The sequence below is a fragment of the Galeopterus variegatus genome, unplaced genomic scaffold (assembly GCF_000696425.1).
Source record: "Galeopterus variegatus unplaced genomic scaffold, G_variegatus-3.0.2 Scaffold3511, whole genome shotgun sequence".
NCBI classification, from domain to species: domain Eukaryota; kingdom Metazoa; phylum Chordata; class Mammalia; order Dermoptera; family Cynocephalidae; genus Galeopterus; species Galeopterus variegatus.
In genome coordinates this window covers 68,458-93,492 of record NW_007729622.1, presented here as the reverse complement: position 1 = coordinate 93,492, position 25,035 = coordinate 68,458, and the positions used below count along the sequence as shown (strand labels likewise).

At 39.7% G+C, this 25,035-nt stretch overlaps 1 protein-coding gene across 1 annotated transcript; it reads right to left on the bottom strand.

Annotated features, from left to right (window-relative positions):
* Nucleotides 1–15,729: 15,729 nt before the first annotated feature.
* On the bottom strand, nt 15,730–24,546 carry LOC103600935 (cytochrome b-c1 complex subunit Rieske, mitochondrial). The gene is made up of 2 exons (XM_008585286.1): nt 24,221–24,546; nt 15,730–16,624 (listed from the first exon to the last, which is right to left on the bottom strand). The coding sequence occupies exons 1-2, from the start codon at nt 24,432–24,434 to the stop codon at nt 16,014–16,016; spliced, it is 825 nt and encodes a 274-aa protein (XP_008583508.1). The 5' UTR covers nt 24,435–24,546; the 3' UTR covers nt 15,730–16,013.
* Nucleotides 24,547–25,035: the final 489 nt, after the last annotated feature.

The following is a 25,035-nucleotide window of genomic DNA, read 5'->3' as shown; positions in this document are numbered from 1 at the left end:
AGGAAAAAAAAAAAAAAAAAAAAAAAAAAAAAAAAAACAGCATGGTACTGTCATAAAAACAGACACTCAGACCAATGGAAGAGAGTAGAGAACCCAGAAATCAACCCACATACTTACAGTCCATTGATCTTGACAAAGGCAACAAGAATATACATTGGCAAAAGACTGTCTCTTCAGTAAATGGTGCTGGGTAAACTGGACATCCATATGTAGAAGAATGAAACTAGACCTATATCTCTCCCCATATGGCAAAATCAACTCAAAATGGATTAAAAACTTAAATGTAAGAGCTGGAACTATAAAACTCTTAAAAGAAAACATAGGGGAAACATCTCAGGAAGTAGGACTGGGCAAAGACTTTATAAATAAGACCCCCAAAGCATAGAAAACAAAAAAGATAAATAAACAAATGGGATTATATGAAACTAAAAAGCTTCTGCACAGCAAAAGAAACAATTAACAGAGCAAAAAGACACCCTACAGAATGGGAGAAAATATATGCAAACTATGCATCTGACAAGGGATTACTATTCAGAATATACAAGGAACTCAAACAACTTAACAGTGTAAAAAAAAAGAGTAACCCTATTAAAAAATGGGTAAAGGGGAGACATAGGCATTTCTCAAAGGAAGAAATACAAATGGTCATCAAGTACATGAAAATCTGCTCAACATCACTAAGAATCAGAGAAACATAAATCAAAACTACATTGAGGTATCATCTCACCCCAGTTAGACTGGCCATTATCAACAAGACTGAGAATAACAAATACTGACAAGGATGTGGAGAAAGGGGAACCCTCCTGTACTGTTGGTGGGACTATAAATTGGTGCAACTGTTATGCTAAACAGTACAGAAGTTCCTCAAACAACTACAGGTAGAACTGCCATACAATTCAGTAATTCTACTGACGGATGTGTAGCTAAAGGAAGGGAAATCACAAAGTCGAAGGGATACCTGTACTCATGTTTATTGTAGCTCTTTGGTTCCAAGAGCTGGAACCAAACTAATTGTCCATTGATGGATGACTGGATAAGGAAAATGTGGTATACATACATAATGGAATACTAAGCTGCCATAAAAACAAATGAAATTCTGCCATTGGTAGGAACACTGATGAACTTAGAGATAATTATGTTAAGTGAAATAAACCAAGCACAGAAAGAGAAATATCGCATGTCCTCACTTATAAGTAGAAGCTAAGACAAAAACAAAAACCAATAAATTTTTAAAAGAACGAAAGACACAACAATCACAATAATTCCTTGAACTTTCAAAAGGAGAGAACACAACTGAAGTCACCAGAGGACAGGAAGGTGCGGTGGGGGGGGGGGCGGATTAGCAAAAAACTGGTAAAGGGCCACAAAAAATGAATACATTGTGTAATGATAAATACAGTAAGTATCCTGATTTGAGCATCACACACTGTACAAAGTTATTGGTATTCAACATTGTACCTCCCAGATATGCACAATCAATTGTTTCAAATAAAAGAAGAAGAAAAAAAAAAACCCACTAACATTAAACCTTCCCTAACATGGGCAAAGGAGGTTAGGAATAACTGAATATAAGGTTAGAAACTCAGAGCATCATCTAGTCAAGAAACAGAAAGGCCTTGCAGAAATTGTTTAATTCTGTAGACCTGTGCCCCATTAAGAGCATTAGAATTCCTCATCCAAGTGTAGTGTCTTCTTGAGATTGCTTCAAGGTGGGAGGGGCAGTGGAAGGACCAGAGTCCCAAGCCCATTTCCAATTAACCATGACACCTTGAACAAGTCACCACATAGCTTCCAGGCCTCAGGCTCCCATCTGTTAAGTGAGAAGGCTGGGCTAAACCAATCATTCGTATTTTGTGGTTCTCCAACGGTCAGGTTCCTGGTGCCCACGTTTGCAATAACCAGGCAAGTGTGAGTCTGCACACCTGCAGCATCTGTCTGTACAAGAGAAGGAGTCTTTCAGCAGCAGATGACTCACAGTCAATTCTTGTAGAGTTAACACAGCTTTTGGGTTGAGTGTTCAGTCCTCAGGACACTCCTCCACAGCAACTTGGAGAGGTCTCTGAATAGACAAGTGAAAACTAATATCTGAGGAATACATGACTCGATGGGCTCCTTTCCTTTTAAGTGATCAGAAATACCATAGAAACCTTTAGTAGGACTATTGATACCAGTCTGTTTGGAAAAGTATAACCAAAATTGAGGCTTCTGGAACTGAAAAAGAGCTTTCTAACACTAATTGATAGACTGTTTGGTAATATCATAATTAATGTTGCTAGAGTGGTCATTAAAATAACATAATTATGCTAAGTAGTTTGCAAAAAAAGAGAGAGAGCAATGGAACACTCCTGTGACATGAACTGGTGGGTAATTGTGCTGAGATAATTTATGCCTATAACTCCTTGCAAGTCACCATCAAGTTAAATTACTGTCTGCTGAGGGTCTTGCCCATAAGCTAATTTGATGGCTGGTTTAAAAAAAAAAAAGAAAAAAAGTGATAGGACAGGATAGTGTCTGGGCTAAATAAAAAGGGGGTTGGGATACGCAGACAAAGTGAAAAATGCCAGTCAGCCATATTCTCATTTCAGATTAGGAGGCCTGGCTAAAAATAAATTTTAAACCAGAATCTCCCCATGTGGTTTTCTAGGACACTAGCTTGGATTTTCTGCTAGTCATCTCAAGATCTTACCACGTGATTTTAGAGGTATCACAAGGGCTGACTGGTTAAGTCAGTTGCATCTCTGATAAATTGTGCAGTCTGTTTTATAGGCAGCTTTTTCTCCCTTAGAATATCTAGAATATTCTCATGCTAAATTACTTAGTACAGAGGATATCTTTGTTATTTTTAAAAGCATATAGATGCATTTGTATGAAAAGAATGCTGGAATAACATACATGAAAATATTAAATTTTTTGGAAGTAATATTTTTGGTGATTTGTATTTTTTCTTTGTATATTTTATGTGCTTTCAAGTTTTAATTATTATTTTTGTATTGGAAAAATATTAAATAAAAAAATGCCATTTTTCTCTACACTTTCATCTCCACTACAACTCTGTCTTCTCCCATAACTGTGAAGCATTTAATTGTCAATAAAAGAGAAATGCTAGATCTTAAATGATCTTCCTCTGTTCCACCCTCAAGTTAATCAAAGATCAACTCCCCAGCTCCTTCTCCTTGAGTTCAATAAATAAAAGGAAACTGCCCACAGCTAAAGTACCCAAGATCTGCATTTACAACCTTTACTGTTGGAATTTTTCATTTTCTTATTAATCCACCATCTTACTGCTTCTCTTTCCTCCCTCAGAAAGCATTAACTCTTCAGCACAATCTGGCATTCTTTTCCTGGCAACTTTACCCAGCTTCCTCATGTCACTCTGCTGAGAGCCACATTTCTGTTCTCATCGATGTTGCTTTCGGCCCACTCTAACTCAGCACTGACTCTCTCTTCCAGTAACAACCATTTCATTCACGTAAAGTAAGTGGTGAGGGCAAATGACAAATACACCCTTTTCCTTAAATACTATGGTTTACACGGGTCTTCACACTGAGTATCATCCACTCCTGGAATGCAGAAGCAACTGCGGTAGCTATAAAAACAGAACTTGCCTTTGGCCCACTGCCTCTTTGTTTTCTTACACTATAATATTCCTAATCTATAATCTCCTGTCCATCAAACAATCTGCAATCCTTTCTTGGAATCTCAAAGTGACTTCTGCACTTGAAAAGGCCAGATCCCAAAGCCCAAAGCAAGAGTCACTGCTGGTCACTGGATGGATCAAATATACTGGCACTGCTTTGAGGCAAAAGAGGAGCCTGGGGATTTGTTATTTTATTTCCATGACACCTAGCTCTCAATTTCATGGCAACTTTATACTGAGCCCAGTGTGTAGAAGCCAGAAGCAGTACTCTAAACTCAATGATGTTTTTTATCTGGTTCTTTGCTATAAACATAGGCTTTCTTTAGGCCAAAGATTCACAGATTTGGCCTCATATTAGAATTGGTTGGGGGCTTTAAAAAATCCCAATGCCCTAGTTGTTTCCATGCCATTTAAATCAATTTAAAAACTATTAATGCCTGGTGGTAGGTCCAGGCATAGTTTTTAAAGCTCCGCAGGTGATTCTAACATCTAGCAAGTTTGAAAAACTGGCCTGAGGCTATGGTTTTCAACGTGGCTACACACTGGAATCTCCTGGAGATATCTAAAAAAACTGACTTGTAGCAATACCTGAGACCAAATAAGTTGAGTGGATTAGGTGTCAGTGGAACTTCAAAGTTCCCTAGAATTTTCTAATGAGCAAAGAAGTTTGAGAGCCACTTCCTAGACATATCCCTTCATGAAAAATATAAGCAAACCACTTGCTGGTATCCCTCAATTTCTGACCATAGGAAAATTGACTCCCTTCCTTGGACCACCTTTCCTACTTACTGGCAAATGTCCATTCTTCCCCTGAAAACAATTGCATTTAACTCCTGCAGAATAGTTCTTATTTAACATCAACCACTCTCACCCTCTGAGAGTAGGTAACCCCTCATTCCAGATGGCTCTGCTTTTCTCTATGACTGTGCAATTCCTACAGTCTTCTCTGGCAAGTAGATTCTTTTTGGCAAACACACATAGACACACAGACAAACAGGTACACGTGCAGCCTAGAGAGAATGTTACACTCTGATGATGACACTTGATATTTGTCCCCTTTGAAATCATGAAATAAATATCTGATACCGATGGAAAGAAAGAACACATGACAAATGTATATATCATTACCTGGGCAGTTGTTTTAGTCTGTTTTGTGTTGCTATAACAGAAATACCTGAGACTGGGTAATTTATAAAGGAAAGAGGTTTATTTGGCTTACGATTCTGGGACAGCTGCATCTGGCACGGGCCTCAGGCTGCTTCTACTCATGGCGGAAAGTGGCAGGCAGCTGGTGGGTACAAGTAGATCACATGGTGAGAGGAAGCAAGAGAGAGAGATAGAGAGAGAAGGTGCCAGATTCTTTTTAAGCAATGAGCTCTCGCGGGAACTAATAGAGCGAGAACTCACTCATTAATCCCCTCTCCCCCAGGGAGAGCATTAATGCACTCATGAGGGATCCACCCCCATGACTCAATCAGTTTCCAACACTGCCACACTGGAGATCAAATGTCCACATGAGTTTTGGAGAAGACAACACATCCAAACTCCATCAGCAGTGAACAGAGAATGAGGGAAAGGAGACTTCAATTAGACATACAGTATTTTATTTCTAAAAACCTGAAGCAAAATTTAACAGAATGTCATTATTGTTACATTTAAACAATGATGGTTTCATAGCTGTTTATCGTTCTTGAACTTTTTCATATGTTTGAAACATTTCACTAAAAATTTAGAAATGATTATGTTTTTAAAAAGCTGTTATCATGACACACAGAGGCTATTATCCCACACACCAGTTTCTAGACAAAAAAAAGCAAATTTGCCATTTCAATTATCAACAGGGTTGGGATTTGTTTGTTTTGTTTTTACTGAGGGGAGTGGTTTGAGATCTGCATTGAACCATGCAGTAGTTATTGTCCACCTATGGCTATTTAAATTAAAACTAACAGGGCTGCCCCGTGGCTCACTCGGGAGAGTGCGGTGCGAATAACCCCAAGGCCACAGGTTTGGATCCCTATATAGGGATGGCCAGTTTGCTCACTTGGGAGAGCGTGGTGCTGACAACACCAAGTCAAAGGTTAAGATCCCCTTACCGGTCATCTTTTTAAAAAATTAATTAACTAATTAATTAATTAAAACTAACATTAAATAAAATTTAAAATCTGATTCTTCAGGTGCAGCACTTCACATTTCAAGTGCTCAGTAGCCATGTGTGGCTAGTGGCTGCAATACTAACACAGATTATGGAACATTTTCTTCATTAAAGACTTTTTCTTTTCCTTTTTGTCTTTTTTCGTGTCCGGCAACGGACCGCAACCCTCAGTGTTGCGCCCGTACCGGACCCGGACCGGGACCGGCAATGGGATCGCAACCCTCGGTGCTGCACCCGCCCCTCGCTCAGCCAGTGAGCGGGAACCGGTCTGTACGTGGGATCCGAACCCTCGGCGGGAGCGCCACCACACTCTCAAGCAGCGCACTGCAGCAGTGTGCCACCGGGCCGGCCCTTCATTAAAGACTTTGCAAGTGACTTTTCTGCAATTACTCTTCATCCTTCTTCTCTTTGTATTTGCATGAACCAAAGCAATCTGTGATTTGGAAGTTATAAGTGAGACAAGTAAATAAACAGTAAATTTTTAACCTTTCTGGAAAATGATAACTAATATAAAAAATTACTGAACCCACATATAAAGAACTGCACATTTACAGCACTTATATGTATAGGTTCATATCTAATGGCTAATATACAAAAACTTTGATCACTGACAAATATTAGTTAGTAGATGTCTAATATTAATTAACAGGAGGAACCAACTGATTTTTAAAGTCATGTAATGTCAGGAAACTGTCTGCCCAGATAGTCAGAACAATATAATTTCAAGCTTTTCAAATTACAAAGCAAAACAGACATGTATCTGGTAAAAAAAAATAATAATAATAACACTAAAATCTGTGGAAAGAAAAAACCTAATCACTACCCTATGCCCAACCCTTCACTTGTGATCCATTCTAACAGCACAGTGGTGCTCTTCTACAACTTCATATTTGCCGATGCAAACTTATCAAAGAAGCAATATAAATATCTAAAGCATTTTTGTTTGTTGTTACCAGAGAGAACCATGTTATCCACTTTACTTTACCATATGCTCTTTTTTGCTTAGCAATATGTCATAGTAGACATCCCAATCCATCTACAGATTTAACTTTTTCCCAATCTCTCTGCATATACATTGAGATACATATACATATATACAAACGAACATATGAGGGTACTTCAAAATGTTCATGGAAAGATTCATATTCTTTTAATTCTATTTTTCCACAAACTTTTAAAAGTTCTCTCGTGTGTGTGTGTACATGCATGCACACAGATATATAAAGGTACTTCAAAAAATTCACGGAAAGGGCCGGCCTGGTGGCGCAATGGATAGTGCGCCGCTTGGGAAGCGCGGCGGCGCTCCCGCCCGAGGGTTCGGATCCCACATACAGACCGGTTCCAGCTCACTGGCTGAGCGAGGCGCGGGAGCGACGCCAAGGGTTGCGATCCCGTTGCCGGTCCCCGGTCCGGTACGGGGGCAACACTGAGGGTTGCGATCCGTTGCCGGACACGGAAAAAGACAAAAAAAAAAAATTCACGGAAAGATTGTATTACCTTTTAATTCTATTTTTCCACTAACTTGGTTTTTACAAAATGGGCTATCATTCATGCTAGGAAGGGGCAGGTGGCAGGCAGTTAGTAGCATTTTCTTGCTTTTTCCTTGTTAGTTTGTTTCTAGGCACCCCACTCCCTTTCCCAACCCTTTCCTCTCCATAAGCACCTGAATCTCAGATAATCCATGTTAACTAACAAGACCTGGTATTCTTTTACACTTTTTCCACACTCATGAAATCATATACAGAAACTTTTATACATTCTTTTATTTTTTTTGTCATTGTCACTTTATTTCTGGTTTGGAATCACTATAAGTTTACCAAAACAAATATCCTTAAACATTAATTTTTCCAATTAGTGTTTTTATTTCTATAAGGAGTGTGTCAGAGAGGAACTGCTGTGCCAATAAGTACGTGTATTTTTGTGGGGGAAAGCAGTCTGGAGAAACATATTAGAACTACCTATTTTCACCAGCATTGTGTAAGTACCCTTTTCTTGCACTTATTCGATAGTAAAAGATATTATTCCTTGAAGTTTTGCCCATCTGATGGATATAAAGTGATCTCATTGCCATTGTGTCTACTTTGACAACTACAAAAGTTTACACGTTCTCATCTATTTATTAGTCACCTAGATTTACCTTTTCTTGTAAGTGTACTTGCTTATACATTTCTTTTTCCCACTTTTTCCGGAGTTTTGTTTTTTTCTTGTCAATTTCTAAGATCTCTCTCTATATTATAGATATTAACTATTCTTTTATTTTATTTGCATTAGACTTTTTTTCAGGGGGCACAAATCTATTGTCATTTGATTTGGCTGATATCTTTTGCTACACCAGAGTTTTTAAAATACAAACATGTCTATCTTTTCTGCTATAGGTTTTAAGTGACCTGTCATGATTTAAAAGGTCCTCTCTACTCTTACATTATACAGTTCCCAAGATTTTATTTAAAACAATTTTTTTTACATGCATCTTTAATCCCCCTAGAGTTTATTTTTAAGTATGGTGAGAGCTGGGGTCCAATTCTATTTTCTTCCAGATTGAAGGGTTTGCCAGCATCATTTATTAAATAAACCATTCTTCTCTCACTGAGTTGAATCCTGTCTTTTTGTTATTAAATCCTCATTCACCCTGAGATCTAATTCTTGATAGTCTATTTTGTTCCACTCAACTGGCTGTTCCCATGCCAATGTCATATTAATTTGACCACAATGATTTTATAGTGGGTTTTCATATTGAAGCAAATCTTTATTCTTTTTCATACTTTTCTTGGCTATTTCTGGATATTTATTCTTCTATATAAACTGTATGATCATTTTATCTTAAATAAAATAAACCAAAACAAAAAAATTTGTAGTGGTTCTAATGGAAATTCATCAAATGTGTATGTTAATTTGGGGAGAAGACTTTTTATTCAAAATAAGTAATCCTATTTAAGAGCATTCTGTCTTTCTGTTTAAATCTTGATTTAGAATTTTTTCATGTAAGTACTGCACCTTATTTGTTAACTGTGTTTATGTTTCATGTTTCTTTGGTCACAATCATCCATTCAACAAGTATTTAGCACCTCCTGTGTTCCAGACACTTTCTGTATGGAGGACATTGATTTAAAAATACAGTCTCTACCCAGGAATAGCTTATATATTGTTAAAGGTAACATTTTTCCCTGTTTTCATTTTTAGGAGTTTATTTCCGATATAGTGAGAAAAGCTTTGATTTTGAATAGTTATCTTGAATCTCAGCAATTTACCAAATTCTTAATACTAGTGTTGTTTTAATAAGCATCTGTAGGTTTTCTGGAAATATTATCAACAAAAAATATATAGTTTTATCTCTCCTTTTCCAGGGTTTGTATGATTTTATTTCTTTGTCCTATTTACTTCATTTTCAGGAAACCCCAAAATACTGTTAAGCAATACTAGTGATAGTGGGTATCACTAGCTAATCCTAATCTTTGAAGTCATTTTAGTGTTTCACAATTTAGAATATCTGCTATTGGTTTTTGGTAAATAGCCTTTTCATATTTAAACATACTTCTTCCCTATTTTATTTAGTTATATATTAGAAATGGCTTTTCCACGTTAATATCCTTGTATGTTTTTTCTTCTTTGTTGATCTAATGAAGTGTTAATACCAAACCACCTTGCATTCTTGAAATAAACTTTAATTGGTCAAAGTTAATTATTGTTTTGCTACAATGTTAGGTTTCTTTTTACTTGTATTTTATTTAGAGATTTTCATTAATTCAGTACATGAGACTGATGTATTATTTTTTGTGTAATATTTAACGTCAGGTTTTAATATTAAATTTATGCTGAATTCAAACAATGAATTGTAGAGTTTCCATCTTCCACACCCACCAATCCCCTCCCCCGTCCCAACACACACACCCATGCTATAGAATTTGACTAATTCAAAGTATAGTCCATGGACCAGCAGCATGGGCATCACCTGGGAACTTGCTGGAAATGCAGAATCTTGGACCTTAATCCAGACCTGAAAAATCAGAATATGCGTCATTAACAAAATCTCTAAGTGAACTGTATGCACAGTGAGATTGAAGAAGCTCTGACCTAGAACAGTTTAAAGTTTAAACACCATTAGAATATCTTCTTTAATGTGTCATATAGAAATCAGTTACAAAGACTTCTAGTCATTTTAACTTTTTATACTTATTTCAACCTATGCTAATTGGCATATTCAAGATTTCTACTTCTTGGGCCAATTTTGGCATATTAAAAGAAATCATCTCTATCCCCAGATCTTTACAACTTTGTTGCCATACTGTTGCATTCTTTTATTGGTATCTTAATCTCTTTCCTCATCTTATATATTATTACTTTGCCTCATTTTTCTTATCATCAAGCTTACAAAAGCTTTATTCATTTTCTTGATCTTTTCAAAGAAACAGCTTTTGGAGTCAATTAGATTAAAATCCTTCAAAGCTAAAAAGGGGGTGGGAGGCATCTTACAATGTGAACCATCACCATGGATAAGTTCAGCTTTGCTCTCCATTAACACCAAAATCATGTACACATGCAAATCTGAATTTCCAGGGACCAAAGCATTATGACGATACACGATTAACACCAATCTTTGATTCACAAATCACCATCTGAATAAAGGCCTACCTCCACCTAAATTACCTTATGTGTACCTAATCACATTCTAAATGCCATCTATTGCCTCACTGGTATACCTCATTAAATAATGCTTCCAAAATTGTATCTTGATATACAGCTTATATGTCTTCCATACTCACTATTTCATTTGAGATTTATATTTTAAAGGGTCTAAGAAATAATCCTTTACTAAGGGGAATACAGTCTCTAACCGGACTTTCATGTACTGAGATCAGCTGGGGTCCTCAGAATGCCCTGTATCCCCAAAGGGCCATACAAGGGCCACCGGAGAGGGTGCGTCTTGAAGAGAGCAAACAAAGCAAGTATTCTTCAAATAGAGGAAGAGGCATGAGTTGAAATTTTAGCCACAAGCAGGTATAGAATATGGAAGATTTTTAGATATTCATCCTAGACAGAAAAAATATGTAAAATGCATTAGCTTTTTCCCCCCTTTAATTAGGGAACCAAGGTTTTGTTTGTCCTTTTTAAAAAACTACGAAAAACCTATTACTTAACACTTTCATTCCTTACCTTTGCAAATATTCTAATCAGATAAGGATTGCAAAACCCAGATGACTGTTAAGCTTTTGCACTTAAATTGGCCTAAGTTTCAGATAACAGCTGCAAAAATATAAAGTGTACTTTATTAAATTTGGGATTTTCAGTTCACTGATAGACCAGTCTTATGTTGATCATTATGGAGCAGTTATTACAAAGATACTGCTGAAGCCCTTCACAAAATTAATTTTTAATCTTGTGCTGCAGACGAGAGATTTCCGATCTATAATAATCTATTTTATAAGCATTCATAGAAGCAAGTACCTGAATAGTCTTTCTTTTGTGATATATTTAGTTCTCCTTTAAGTATCCAGACTAGAAACCATTTTAACCTAATATTCCTGGTAGTACTGTGCTTAGGACATTATTAACCTCCAATAAATAGTGCTGAGTATTGAAAAAGAGCAAATAATCCTCAATCCTTCCCACCTCGGAGAACTGATCAATTCACCTGCTTAATAATATTTTTCTCCACTAATCAAAATTTTCCACTTCTAAATCCCAAGATAGAAAGTGAATACAAGAGAGAAAATGGTATAAGTAAATGACATCATGTCCACTGCATTTAAAAATTTTGAAAATAAAACACTAAAGGCAGACCTTTTGACATTGAAATCTTACAGTCAGAAGAATGCTCACTATAAAGCAAATAAAAATAACTACAGTAAAATAATCTCAGTTTCTTAAGATTTTGAATTCATTATTCAATTTCTTCTTCTGGGAACAAAGTCTAAACTTAAATCCAAAATATCCTGTAATATCTTTCCTCTGACCTAACGTTCTAGAAAGATAAGATACATAATTGTTCCTATTTTTTTTAAATGTTAGACTTGATATTTACAAAATACTCCCTGGAAAATCTTCCTTTCTGATGGAGTTTGGATGTGTTGTCCTCTCCAAAACTCATGTGGAAATTTGATCCCCAATGTGGCAGTGCTGGAAACTGATTGAGTCATGGGGGCAGATCCCTCATGAATGGATTAATAATCTCCCTGGGGCAGTGAGTGAGTTCTCGCTCTATTAGTTCCCCCGAGAGCTAATTGTTTAAAAGACCCTGGCACCTCTCTCTCTCTCTCTCTCTGTCTCTCTCTCTCTCTCTCTCTCTCTCTCTCGCTTCTCTATTGCTTCCTCTCGCCATGTGATCTGCTTGTACCCACCGGCTGCCTGCCACTTTCTGCCATGAGTAGAAGCAGCCTGAGACCCATGCCAGACGCAGCTGTCCCAGAATCGTAAGCCAAATAAACCTCTGTTCTTTATACATTACCCGGTCTCAGGTATTTCTGTCATAGCAACACAAAATGGACTAAAACACTTTCAAATAATGCTGCTCAGAATTTTTTTTTTTTTAAACCGCTCAACATTCGACTCTATGCCTGAGTACTTGTCATGGGAATTCAGCCCCCTCAATCTGGCAGTGGGGAGACATACCAGAAAAGTGAGCTTTATAGTAGAGGATAATATAAATCCAAAATGGATATATTCTATTTGGGAAACACTTGCTGGAAAAGTGAATGCGATTTAGGGAAGGCTTCCTGCAGGGTACCACACTTAAGCAGACTCTTGAATGGCAGACAGGATGACTTAGCTAAGAGAAGGGAAAGGAAGTGGGACCAAGCAGAAGGAACACCACGGGGAGAGACAGAAAACAACAATGTTGGTAATGAGCAAGTTTTGTGTTAAGGACTTTGTAGAGTTTTCATGTTAAGGAGTTTTGACCTTATTCCTTAATATATGTTTATGTATTAATTCCTAAAACACTGAGGGGGTACTTTTTTCTGATGAAGGAAGAGAGGCACAAAGATTAAATAATTTATGTAAGGTCACACATCTAGGAAATAGTACAGCCAAGATTGGAACCCAGAACCAATCCCATACTCCTAAACACTATACTACTAGGCAGCTATGTAGAGGATGGGCTAAGGAGGCAGGACTGCAGAAAAGGTCTGTCTGCAATCTTACTGCAGTAGAGCAGGCAAAAATTGACAAGGACTCAATTAGAAGACAATACAGGATGGTGATCAGGCTATACACTCTGGACTCAAGACTCCCTGGGTTAAAATGAAATTTTGGCCCCACAAACCTACCAGCTGTAATTGTAGACTTCTTACATGCCTTAGTTGCCCCATCTTTAAACTAGAAATAACATTATTTGATAGGATTTTTTGAGGATTAAATAAGATCATACACATAAAGTACACTTAACCTAGTAGCTAGGAGTCGGTGCTCAAAAAGTTAGCTATTACTAAAATGCTACAGATGAAAGACAGTAATGGGCTTTTTGTATAAAAGGATATAAAAATTAGTAGGGTTTGAAGATTGATTTGGGCCCCGGAGGGGTGGGGGGTGGGTGGGTAACAAAAAAGTAGGCTGAGAAGACTAACGGGCTGTTAGCTTGCCAGATAAGTTAGTAGGCAGATGGGGAGGCCACCAACTGCAATGAAGAAGCTGGTTTACGGGAAAAAAAAGAGATAACTTCCTCTCCTTCGAGCTTAAGGTGTTAACATGACATCTACACATAGATTCCCAGTGAACAACTGAACACAAATATGAACCTCAGGAAAGTGATCTAGACTAGGAGAGTCATTAGCAAATAGGTGATAATGAAATGAAAGTGTGTTATTAACAGTAGGTCAAGGATATCATTCTGAAAAATATGGACATTTATTTTGGGTTAATATACAAAATGAAATGAAATCCAAATGACATGAAAATACAGAAAATTATTATTTAGTAATGTGAGAATAAAGAATGATATCTGACATTCAGATAAACAGTATGTACCCAGTATTTAGAAAAATAAGAGTACTAAAAGAACATTTTGATCCCAAGCAATAAATATCAAATAAAGCCAAATAAATGCCCTACGTACACTCAGATTGTGTCAAAGACCTTACAAAGGTACGCTCAGAAAGACCAAAGTAAATTTGACACTATCTCAAATAATGCAAAATTTTCAAAAAGGCCACTTTCTATAGCACTCTTTCTAAAGCGTAATGAAAAGGTGTGCATCTCACAATTGTCCCAAGGATTATTCCCAGTGAAAAGCAATACATGGTAATCTGATGTCAGGATGCCAACTCCTCAGATTTCTTCTAAGTCATTTCATCCTAATATCCAAGATTTTGTTTCTGCAATAGTCAAAAAGCTAACATAAGACTGCTCTACCTATTTAGGAAAGCAGTATCAACGGACTTAACGTTCCTGTCACATGCAGAACAAAGATTTCTTTTAAAAACTAAATGGGTTACTGGGATTTAACAGTGTCCCATCATCAAACTCAAAATATGAAACATAAGCAGCCCACCAAATACAGCAATTCCAGCACAAAGAACCTGTGATACAACATCTATGGACCTGCAAATTTCCTATTTTTGTCTTCCATTGCTATGTAGATTCTACTGCAGTAGTGTTTTGGCATTTCAAATATGAAAATATGAAATATCTCAAGGTACTGCTTCCAGATGGGAGGTGGTAATATAGGTTATCAGTATTTCTCTGTAGGGAAGAAGTGCTGTTGATATTTCTGGCAGCACAATTTTGTGTGGACCTATGTCCACCTAACAACTGAGCATTTCTCATTCCTGCGCCACCCACCCACTCCCCATCCCTGCCATTAACAGGAGCACCCTCCATTATATAAAGACCTAGAACATAAAATAACAACTTTTATGTACCTCAGCCGTTATCACACCTGCTAATTTTATTTCTAGAATGGTAAAAATGAACCATACTATTATCTCCTCATAAACAGAGAAATTCTCACATTTTCTTTTTTGATACACACACCTAGATGCTGACGTTAAGGATTGGAACCCTGGATGGTCAGTTTCCTTTGGAAAGACCTAACCACCTCCAGTTTACAAGTGCATATGTGATCACAAGGTGGACCCAGTACATTATTGACCCACCTCCAAACAGCAAAGACAAGACAAACCTATCAAAAAGTAGCTGTGATTCTCAACAAAGGACAAAGCCCATTCCCAGTTCCCAGGGGGGGATATCAGACCTTGGTCTTGTTTTACCTGTGTAACCGGAAACAGGAGGCAGAAGAAAACAAGAGGGTATAGATTCATACATGCTCTCCCAGTATCCACCCACACCTCTTCAACGTGAAAAGTGCCAAGTGGCTGCAAATCCAGTTGGAAGAAACACCCAACACGTAACCACTACAGAAACAAAACCAGCAGAACCATTTCCACACACACACACACACACAATATTGTCTCAGATGCCCCTTTCTGCCTCTTGTTAGGGTGAATGCAGTGTTGGGGACACGAATATCCACCCAATGCAAAATGAAGGAAATAACAGAGAAGCATTCCCATTTTGGAAAGCTTCTCTCAGATAATATCCCACCACTGCCTCTTAAAACTAAAGAACTTTAAGTACTAACTTACTCCCATAAGGGACTAGTACAATTTCCTTGCCAGTCACATAAGCAGGAAACCAGCTGGCCAGATCTGGAGATAAACCCTCAGAGCTGCTAACACCTTATTCAGGACTCTTTTTCACATATAACATTCAATATTTTCATACAGATTACACAGCAGGGGCTAAAAACATAGCCAGAAGGACTCTTACTGAGTCCTGTGAAAAAAGGGATAGCTGGATAGATACTACTGTTTCTGCCAATGCCATAAACACCTCTGAGGACTTGGAGATGACCAAAGGAGTTCTGTAGAATCTGTATCCCTAACACGGAGCAAGAAACATATATTTGGGCAAGAAAATAAATGAGAAAGAAAATTACAGATATCACAAATATCTTGTACACCAGTCTAATTTTTAATTAGAATGAGCAATCAGACATTGCACCCTTCAAGTCTATGACCGAGCTTAACAATGTTTGAGTGGCTTTATTAAGTGAATGCTTGAAAGTACTCAACATTAAATTTAATTTACTTCATATTAATGTTTGCAAATACATTATTAGCAATTCTTAAATGTCTCAAATCAACCAACTTGAAGTACAGAAGGCTTGCTCTCAAATAACTCTTGGGAGGCCATATGAAGACTGAAAGAAGCCTATGACTTGAGTCCAAGTCTCTAACCAACAAGCACTATATCATCACTGGTGAACTCATATGAGGGAACTTCAAGATTGAAAGGTGCAGGCCCCTTCCTGATCCTGCCAGATGCATCGTAGTGTGACCCATGGCAAGGGCAGTAATAACCACCAAAATCTCCTGCATTTGCAATGGGTACACAACCAAGATGAGTGCAAACACCTATCAGGATAATCCATTCAGGTTTCTGTACTCGTTCTAAGTCATGCTGTGGATCTCTCAACTGGGATATTTCAACCGCAGCTTCCTGCTCAATTTCCTTCTTGGTTCTATGGCGTACAAACAGGGGTTTGCCTCTCCATTTGAAAGCCATGTTCTTGCCTTCTGGAATATCAGATAACTTGATTTCGATTTTCGACATGGCCAACACATCCGCAGAAGCACTCATGCTGGAAACAAACTGGGTAACAATATTCTTAGCAGCATATGCAGCACCCACAGTAGCTGTTGCACTTATCAAATAGGAGAAACCTCTTCTAGCCTCGCTGCTCTCTTTTGAAGACTTTGTACTATCTAAAACTTCAGTGCGACGATAGTCAGAGAAGTCAGGCACTTTGATGTCTGTATGGGAGTAACGAACAGAAGCAGGGACTGCAAGACAAACAAAAGTTAAAAAACACAATTAGATGAGTAGCCTGAAAAAGGTATCACCAGGAAATAGAACTTTATGGATTTACAAGCAAGATATCAAATTCTAAAAATGTGAAATATGTCATTCACAGGTCTCAGAAATAGTCAAATTGGCAGTGATAGCATATAAAATATTAAAAATGAAATGAATTCAACCACAACCTATCATATCAGTAGGAAATCACAAGTGAATACTTGTAAATTGAGCTCCTGCTGGTTGAACAGTGCTGATTTAGGATTCATATCTCGGTGCATCAAGTTTAAAAAGTTAAAAGCACAATAAACAGCAATACTTCAAAATTTCTAAAAATTCAACTGCCAAACATGCTATACTATCATGCTAAACACCTTTCATTCTCTGGATTAGAAGGAACCCTAAAACTTATCTAGTATACTCAGTAAGTTGATATGTGACCATCTTATTAAGGCAACTGTCTCATTTTATATTCCTACCTATGTGCTCTCTGCTTCAAATTCATAAAATACTAATTACATGATAATAAACATTCTGAACTGCTAGTGTAACTTCAGTTGCAAAAAATTTATGGATTTCTATTTTGAATCTAGGGTATAAATTAGTATTACTTTAACTTCGAATAAAACCACTAATAGGCAGAAAAGGAAACCCTTATCAGAATAGGCAGCTCTCAAAATAAAATGAAATCTGCAAAAGAACTAATCATTTCAACGTAGCAAGGATGAAGGTTTGGGTCACTCCACCAGGCAAAGAACAACAACCTGCTGAGCTGTTCACTAAAGGCAAAGGGAATACAGAATGGGTAGTAGAAGAAGGAAGTTATAAATACCAGCTTCGACCACATGACCAGTTACAGAAACAAGGATTGTAATTATTCTCCCTGTTGTGTTAAGAATATGTCTCTATGTATATATACTGTACACATATTAAGCAATTATCTGTGTTTTTGTTCCTCTTGTTCTCTATCATGTACCATGAGTCTTACTGACTTTATACCAGCATTTAAATGTTGTTAACCTTACTTCATAGTATTTGTAATTTTAAGTTATGGGATATTGGGAGAAGGGTAAATATCATTTAAGGACTTTACCTTTTTCTTCTTGGAAAGGGATTAATGTGTTTGTAGTTGTACGCAGGATAATGTATCATGTTAGGCGAAACTATTATGTTATTGTACCATTTGAAAATTAAGTGTGATTTAAGGAGACAGTATAGACACCAAGTTGACAAGGGGTGGACTTGTGAAGGTTAATTCTAGATGTCAACTTCATTAGATGAAGGAATGCTGAGAAACCTGGTAAAGCAATCTTTTCAGGTGTGTCCATGAGAGTGTTTCCAGCAGGGATTCGTGTGAGAGTCTGAGTGGCCTGGGTGTGAAAGACCCACCCTCAGTGTGGGTGGCAACCATCCAATCCACTGGGGGTCCAGAGAGAACAAAAGACAGAGGAAGGAGGTAAAGCTCTCTCTCAATCTGCTGGCACTGGTATACACTCTTCGCTCCTGTCCGTGGACATCAGAGCTTGAGACTCTTCAGCTTTTGGGTTCCAGAACTTACACCAAGGACACCATCAGCTTCCCTGGCCCTGAGGCTGAGAAGGACTGAGTTGTCCCAGAGGACAGACCTGGGGTGCAGCTGCCCTCAGGAACCTGCTCCCTGCATCCCACCTACTCCAGCTAGAGCAACCCCAAGTGTGGTTCCTGCAGCAGCCCTGGAGGGTAGAGGCCCGAAACCTTGGTGGCATTCAAGTTGTGTTAGGTCTGCAGGCCAGCGGGATGTGAGAGCAGTGGAAGCATGGCAGCCTCCACCCAGATTCCAGAGGATGTATGGAAAAGCCTGGGGGCCCAGGCGGAGACCTGCTATCGGGGGAGGAGCCACGGCAGAGGACATCTACTAGAGCAATGCCAAGCAGGAAAGTGGGGTCGGAGCCCCCACAGAGAGCCCCCACCAGGGAAATGTCTAGAAGAGCCAAAACAGTGGGGCTTCCTCCAGGACCCTGGAACTGCAGGGCCACTGGTAACGTGCAACACTGGCCTGGAAAAGCTGCAGGCACCAGTGCAGCCCAATGGGCTGTGCCTGGCAGACATGGAGTAAGGCTGCCCAAGGATTTGGGGGCCCAGATGCCCAACTGTGTCCAGGATACAGGACTTGGAGTCAAACGACATTATTTTGGAGCTTTAAGACATAATGTCTGCCCTGCTGGGTTTCGGACTTGTTTGGGGCCTGTGCTTCCTTTCTTCTGGCCTATTCCTCCCTTTTGGAATGGGAATGTATACCCAATGTCTGTTCCACCATTGTATCTTGGCAGTTGATAAATTTGGTTTTGACTTTTACAGGTTCACAGCTGGAAGGACTTTTACTTTCAGTCTCGGAGAAGACTTTGGACTTTGGACTTTTAAGTTGGTGGTGGAGCAAGCTAAGACTTTTGGGACTATTGGGATAGAATGATTGTATTTTGTATGTAAGAGCGACATGAGTTTTGGGAGGCCAGGGGTGGAATGATGTAGTTTGAATGTGTTGTCCCCTCCAAAACTCATGTGGAAATTTGAGCTCCAATGTGGCAGTGTTGGAAACCGATTGAGTCAAGGGGGCGGATCTTTCATGAATGGATTAATGCTCTCCCTGGGGGAGGGGGGATTAATGAGTGAGTTCTTGCTCTATTACTTCCCGTGAGAGCTCGTTGCCTAAAACGACCCTGGTACCTTCTCTCTCTTGCTTCCTCTCGCCATGTGATCTGCTTGTACCCGTCAGCTGCCTGTCACTTTCCACCATGAGTAGAAGTAGCCTGAGGCCCATGCCAGATGCAGCTGTCCCAGAATCGTAAGCCAAATAAACCTCTGTTCTTTATAAATTACCCAGTCTCAGTATTCTGTTATAGCAACACAAAATGGATTAAAACAGAAAATTGTGGTAGAGAAGCAGACAGCATGCAATGGTGGAGCCCAGCAACCATTACCCCTAGGGACCCATTAGCAAAATTTTTGCTTCCTGTCCCCGCAACTTTATGCTCTGCTGGTCTAGAGGTCTTAGTTCCAGAGGGAGGAATGCTTCCATCAGGAGACATAAAAATGATCCCATTGAACTGGAAGTTAAGGCTGCCACCTGGCCACTTTGGGCTCCTCATGCCTCTGAATCAACAGGCTAAGAAAGGAGTTACTGTGTTGGCTGGGGTGACTGACCCAGACTACCAAGGGGAAGTTGGACTACTACTTCACAATGGAGGTAAGGAAGATTATATCTGGAAAACAGGAGATCCCTTAGGACGTCTCTTAGTACTACCATGCCCTGTGATTAAGATCAATGGAAAATTACAACAACCAAATCCAGGCAAGACTACAAATGGCCCAGACTCTTCAGGGACGAAGGTTTGGGTCACTCCACCAGGTAAAGAACCATGACCTGCTGAGGTACTCGCTGAAGGCAAAGGGAATACAGAATGGGTAGTAGAAGAAGGAAGTTATAAATTACCCAGTATCAGGTATTCTGTTATAGCAACACAAAACAGACTAAAACACTAGTATACCCAGTAAGCTGATATGTGAACACCTTAAGGCAACTGTCTCATCTTATATTCCTTTCTATGTGCTCTCTGCTTCAAATCCATAAAATACTAATTACAAGATAATAAACATTCTGAACTGCTAGTGCAACTTCAGTTGCAGAAAATTTACGGACTTTTATTTTAGAATCTAGGGTATAAATTAGTATTACTTTTTCAAAAAAAACCACTAATAGGCAGAAAAGGAAACCCTTATCAGAATAGGCAGCTCTCGGGCCGGGCCGGTGGCGCACTGGAGAGTGCGCCACTTGGGAGTGCGGCGGCGCTCCCGCTGAGGGTTCGGATCCCATGTGGAGACCGGTTCCCGCTCACTGGCTGAGCGCGGTGCAGGCGCAACACCGAGGGTTGCGAGCCCATTGCCGGTCCCCGGTACGGGCGCGACACCAAGGGTTGCGATCCTGTTACCGGTCAGTAAAAAAGACAAAAAGGAAAAAAAAAAAAAGAATAGGCAGCTCTCAAAATAAAATGAAATCTGCAAAAGAACTAATCATTTCAATGTAGCAAGAAAAAAGAAAAACAGTAAAATTTTCATATATCCCCCTCTTCAGTGAAAGTCAATAGATTTTAAAGTAGTAGAAGCATTATTTTTCTTTTTCACTGTGGTGGGTCCCTCAACTGGGACACTTCTACTGCAGGCTATAAAGTAGGCCAAATGTTTATGTCAAATGAATGTTAAACAAACAATTATTGTCTACACCATACTTTGGGAGCAAGCAGTTAGTTCATTTAAAAGATATGTCTTTCTCCTCCATACCCATTTTTAAATGTCTGACAAAAACACTAATTTACTGGTACCACTTTTAAATGTTTCAGGAAGCAAATCTCTTTGTAAACTGTATATTCATTTTAGGAAATTTGCCACAAGGTTTTCTTTTTTAAAAAGGGGATACTAAAAATTCCTCACTTTTAGAAAATGTGTTGTTTCCAAAAGAAAGATGAACTTATAAAATGCATTTTCATTATAATAAACTACAATTCTATCTTGGTCTACTAGGCTGTCTCATCCTAGCATACTTCCTTGAGTAGTCAAACATTCAAGTACCGAACACTTTAATTGCTTTCCACATGGTTTTCAGGTCAGTAACTTTACGGAAACCACAAGTTTTCATAAATAATGAAACATATTCAAATCACTCTATGTTCTTTTCTGACTAACCTAACCATTTTTTGGAGGGGTCCAGGACACAGGTAGTGTCAACTTAAAATTTACATTTATGGCTTCGTGGAATCAAAGTGACATTACATCACCTAATATTCTACCTAATGCTAACCTGTCAATGTAGATCAGCATTTGGAAACAAGCATAAATTACTTTCCCCTAGCATTGTCTGGAATTACACAGAAAAGATGTGTCACACAGAAAAGATGTGTCTCATATCTAAGAGATAAAGAAACCAAAGCTCATACATCTAAATAAAAAACAATATCCACAATTCTTAAACAGTACACAAGGAAATGTGCAAGAACACTAAATAGAATGGCTTTGCCATTTTCATTCAGAGTTGATTGCCAAAGAAATCCTGCTATTTACTCCCACTCTATTTAGTAGGTTACACTTTACTGGGCTACATCACCAAGAACCCCTTAAGAAATTAAACTGCCATGCTGCAAACATCATTCTCTAAATAATTTACATGATCTGTATTAGGTCTAAGTTTTAGTAGTAAGGATGTTAGATTTAGTTCTAACCTAAAGCAAAATCAGATAATTAGGGAAATATCATCTAGAAATAAAGAAAACTTAAGGCATTTTAACAGAAGATATGGTGTTTATTTTAGGGTTAGCTGCGATATGCCTTGGAAATCTTCCACATGAAACAGATGCTACCATAGTGCAACACTCCTCCCCAACTCAAGGATCTTCTTCTCCTGATCCAACCCCTCCCATCCCATTCTACCACTACCCATTTTTCCACAAACCACATAGACAGGAGATTTTAATGTAAACTTAAGCTACAAGCTGAAGACGTGATTACAGAAAAAAAGGGTTCTGCCTTACAGCTCCACATTATTTGCCTGTCTTTGGAAAAATATATATATATATTTTTTTTTTTTTCCTGTTTTTTGTCTTTTTTCGTATCCAGCAATGGATTGCAACCCTCAGTGTCGCGCCCATACCAGACCGGCAACGGGATCACAACCCTCGGTGTTGTGCCCGCACCTCGCTCAGCCAGTGAGCAGGAACCGGTCTGTATGTGGGATCCGAACCCTCAGCGGGAGCGCTGCCGCGCTCCCAAGCGGCGCACTGTAGCAGTGCGCCACCGGGCCAGCCCGGAAAAATATTTTTAAAAGGCAGGTAAGCCTACAATTTTTAGAAGAAAGCCTTTAGCTATTTGAAAAATTCCAAACATTTTTTTCACCTTTGCTATTGAAACTTCTCCCCTTCTTTTTTCTCACCTCCAGGTCCCAAGAATAGGCTTGGAATGGGCTGGGGTACTCCACTCCTGAACAGTTTTTCCAAAAGCTACGTAACAAACATTGATTTCCAAATATTTTGCACTAACAATTTACAAAATTCGAAGTTGTGGGAGATAGAAAAATAAAGGAAACATTCTCTTAAGACATGCCCTTAAGCTTAAGGTCAGGGGAATCACCAATAAATGCACATCAGAGTGTAAAGTATTATGTGCTATAAAGACACAAAGAAATCAGCAAATATCAAGTTTTATTGACCTGGTCCAGAATTGAAATTGAAAGGATAGGTAAGACTTGGACATGTGGAAAACTGAGTGGGAAGATCATTACAAGTGTATAGAATAGGGTGAATGAAGGCACAGTAAAAAGAGCAGGGGCAACTTGGTTACTGTGTAGAAGGATTACAAACTCAACTGTCAAGGAGGCCAGGTAGGCAACACAATGAAACAAGTAGGCCTAATGACGACTGTGCCAAACTTAAGAGTACTTGCCCCAACTACCGAGGCAGCCAGTACCCAGCACACTAGAGACTTTTCTCATGTGGAAACTAGAGCCCAGTTTTGCCCCCTTCCAACGTTTCAAGAGAACGCCAGAAATTGTCCCAGTTATTTAAACTACGCAGTCAGCCTTCAGCCACACTGCTATAGGTGGCTATTTAACGATCTTCATTCAATACAGAACACGTAAAAAGAGAGATGGAAGACAAGGCAAGAAGATAAACTGGGATCTTCTGATAGAGGCTGTGGAACAGCTCCTGGGAAGAGGCCCTGGCTAAGACAATCATTTTTGTTAAATCCACGCTGTCACGTCCACACCATATATCCTTGTGCAAGTCATTTTACCTTCTGTAGTCTGTTTTCTCATCTGTAAAATGGGAATATCGTCAAACTCCACCAGTTCTTCTTGAGAATTAAACTGATTATGTTGTGAAAACCCTGCTTCCCCCAGTGCCTGAAAACACTGCTGACACTCTACACTGTAACTGACCAGTGTGTTATTGTTTTATGGAGTTTTTGAAAGGGGGTGGAGGTTGTGAAAGAGGGCACTAAAAGGATCAATAGTGGTAAAGAGAACTTTCCAATTATTAATAACTAAGTGCCCAAACTATACTAATGGTTTTACATAGAATGTTTCCTCACGCATCCCTAAAGAAGTGGTATAACCATGAATCAATTTCGAAAGTGAGATAAGACGTTTAGTAACTTGCCCAAGGTCAAACAACCTCTAAGCAACAAAAATCTGTCAGACCTTTGCTGGCAGCAGTCGGACTCGAGCTCCTGAATTTAACCGAGGAGATACGAAGTTTGGCCTATGAGTGGGAGCCCAGACAGCCGCCAACTCCCCCAGAGGCCTGGAATGCCAGTGGAGCATCACTTGAGACCGCCCAACCCAGCGGCGTCCAGACACAGGCGAGGACGCTGAGGTCTGGGGAGGTACAGGGGAATGCCCAAGGTCGCCCCAGCCCAACCACCTCATTCTCCCAAATAGGGCTCCGCTCCATTTTCCCTGATACTCCCGCCCTCCTCGGCTGTTCCCTGGGTCCATGGCCAGAGGAAGCGAGAAAGGAGAGACCCCTTAGCCCCCGGTCGCTCCCCTCAGCCCGGCTCACCATTGAGGCCCACGGAGGCGACCAAAGGACGGCTCGCGGCCTGGCCACTCAGCGACTCCCGGCACAGGAAGGGCCTCTTCATGTCCAGCACAGGCGGCTCCGGGGTGGCGGGCACCGCGGCCTGCACCAGGGGCCGCAGCGCGCCCGCCACCCCGCGGGACGTGGCAGACAGAACGGGCGCGAAAGGGCCCGAGCGGGCAGCGACCGACAACATGGCGACAACTGCTCAACCGCCAAGCCGGTCACAGGGACGACCTTCTGCCCACAGCGCAGGCGTGAAAGGCGCAAGAGGCGCAGGACCCGTGACGTCAGAGCGCCCGCCAAAGCGCAGTCCTGCAGGGCGGGTAAACCTGGAGAGGCGTAGCGGAAGGGGCAGGGCTACGTGCTCCCTCTGAGATCCGGGCGGGGAGCAGGAGGAGGGGCTTGCCGTGCCACCTGTCAGTCCAGCCGCCTCGTGGTCTGTGTCCCGGGCTCTGCCCAGAAGAAAGGACGCAATAGAAGCCCCCAGGAATGTCCAGGAATGCTTAAATGGTGATAATAGTTCCTTCCATATATATATATTATATATGAATATGTAAGTATATTTATCACCTAGAATACTGTCCAGCACATAGTAACCACTATGTCAGTGTTTGCTGTAATGATTTTTATTATCATCACGTAACAACAACAACAAAAAGTCCAGGGACCTGTGTGCAAAGCTTAATAATAATAATGATAGTGACTTAGGTTTGTTACGCACCTACTTTTGTATGAGGTTTTGTGCTTTACCTACATTCTTTCATTTATAATAAAGGAATCTATGAAGTAACAGC

What these genes read in the sequence shown, in the direction of transcription:
- LOC103600935 (XM_008585286.1), bottom strand. Translation starts at nt 24,434, where the DNA reads ATGTTGTCGGTCGCTGCCCGCTCGGGCCCTTTCGCGCCCGTTCTGTCT. An exon ending in CGCCTCCGTGGGCCTCAATG is followed by an intron (nt 16,625 to 24,220) that starts GTGAGCCGGGCT and finishes TTTGTCTTGCAG; the next exon opens with TCCCTGCTTCTGTTCGTTAC.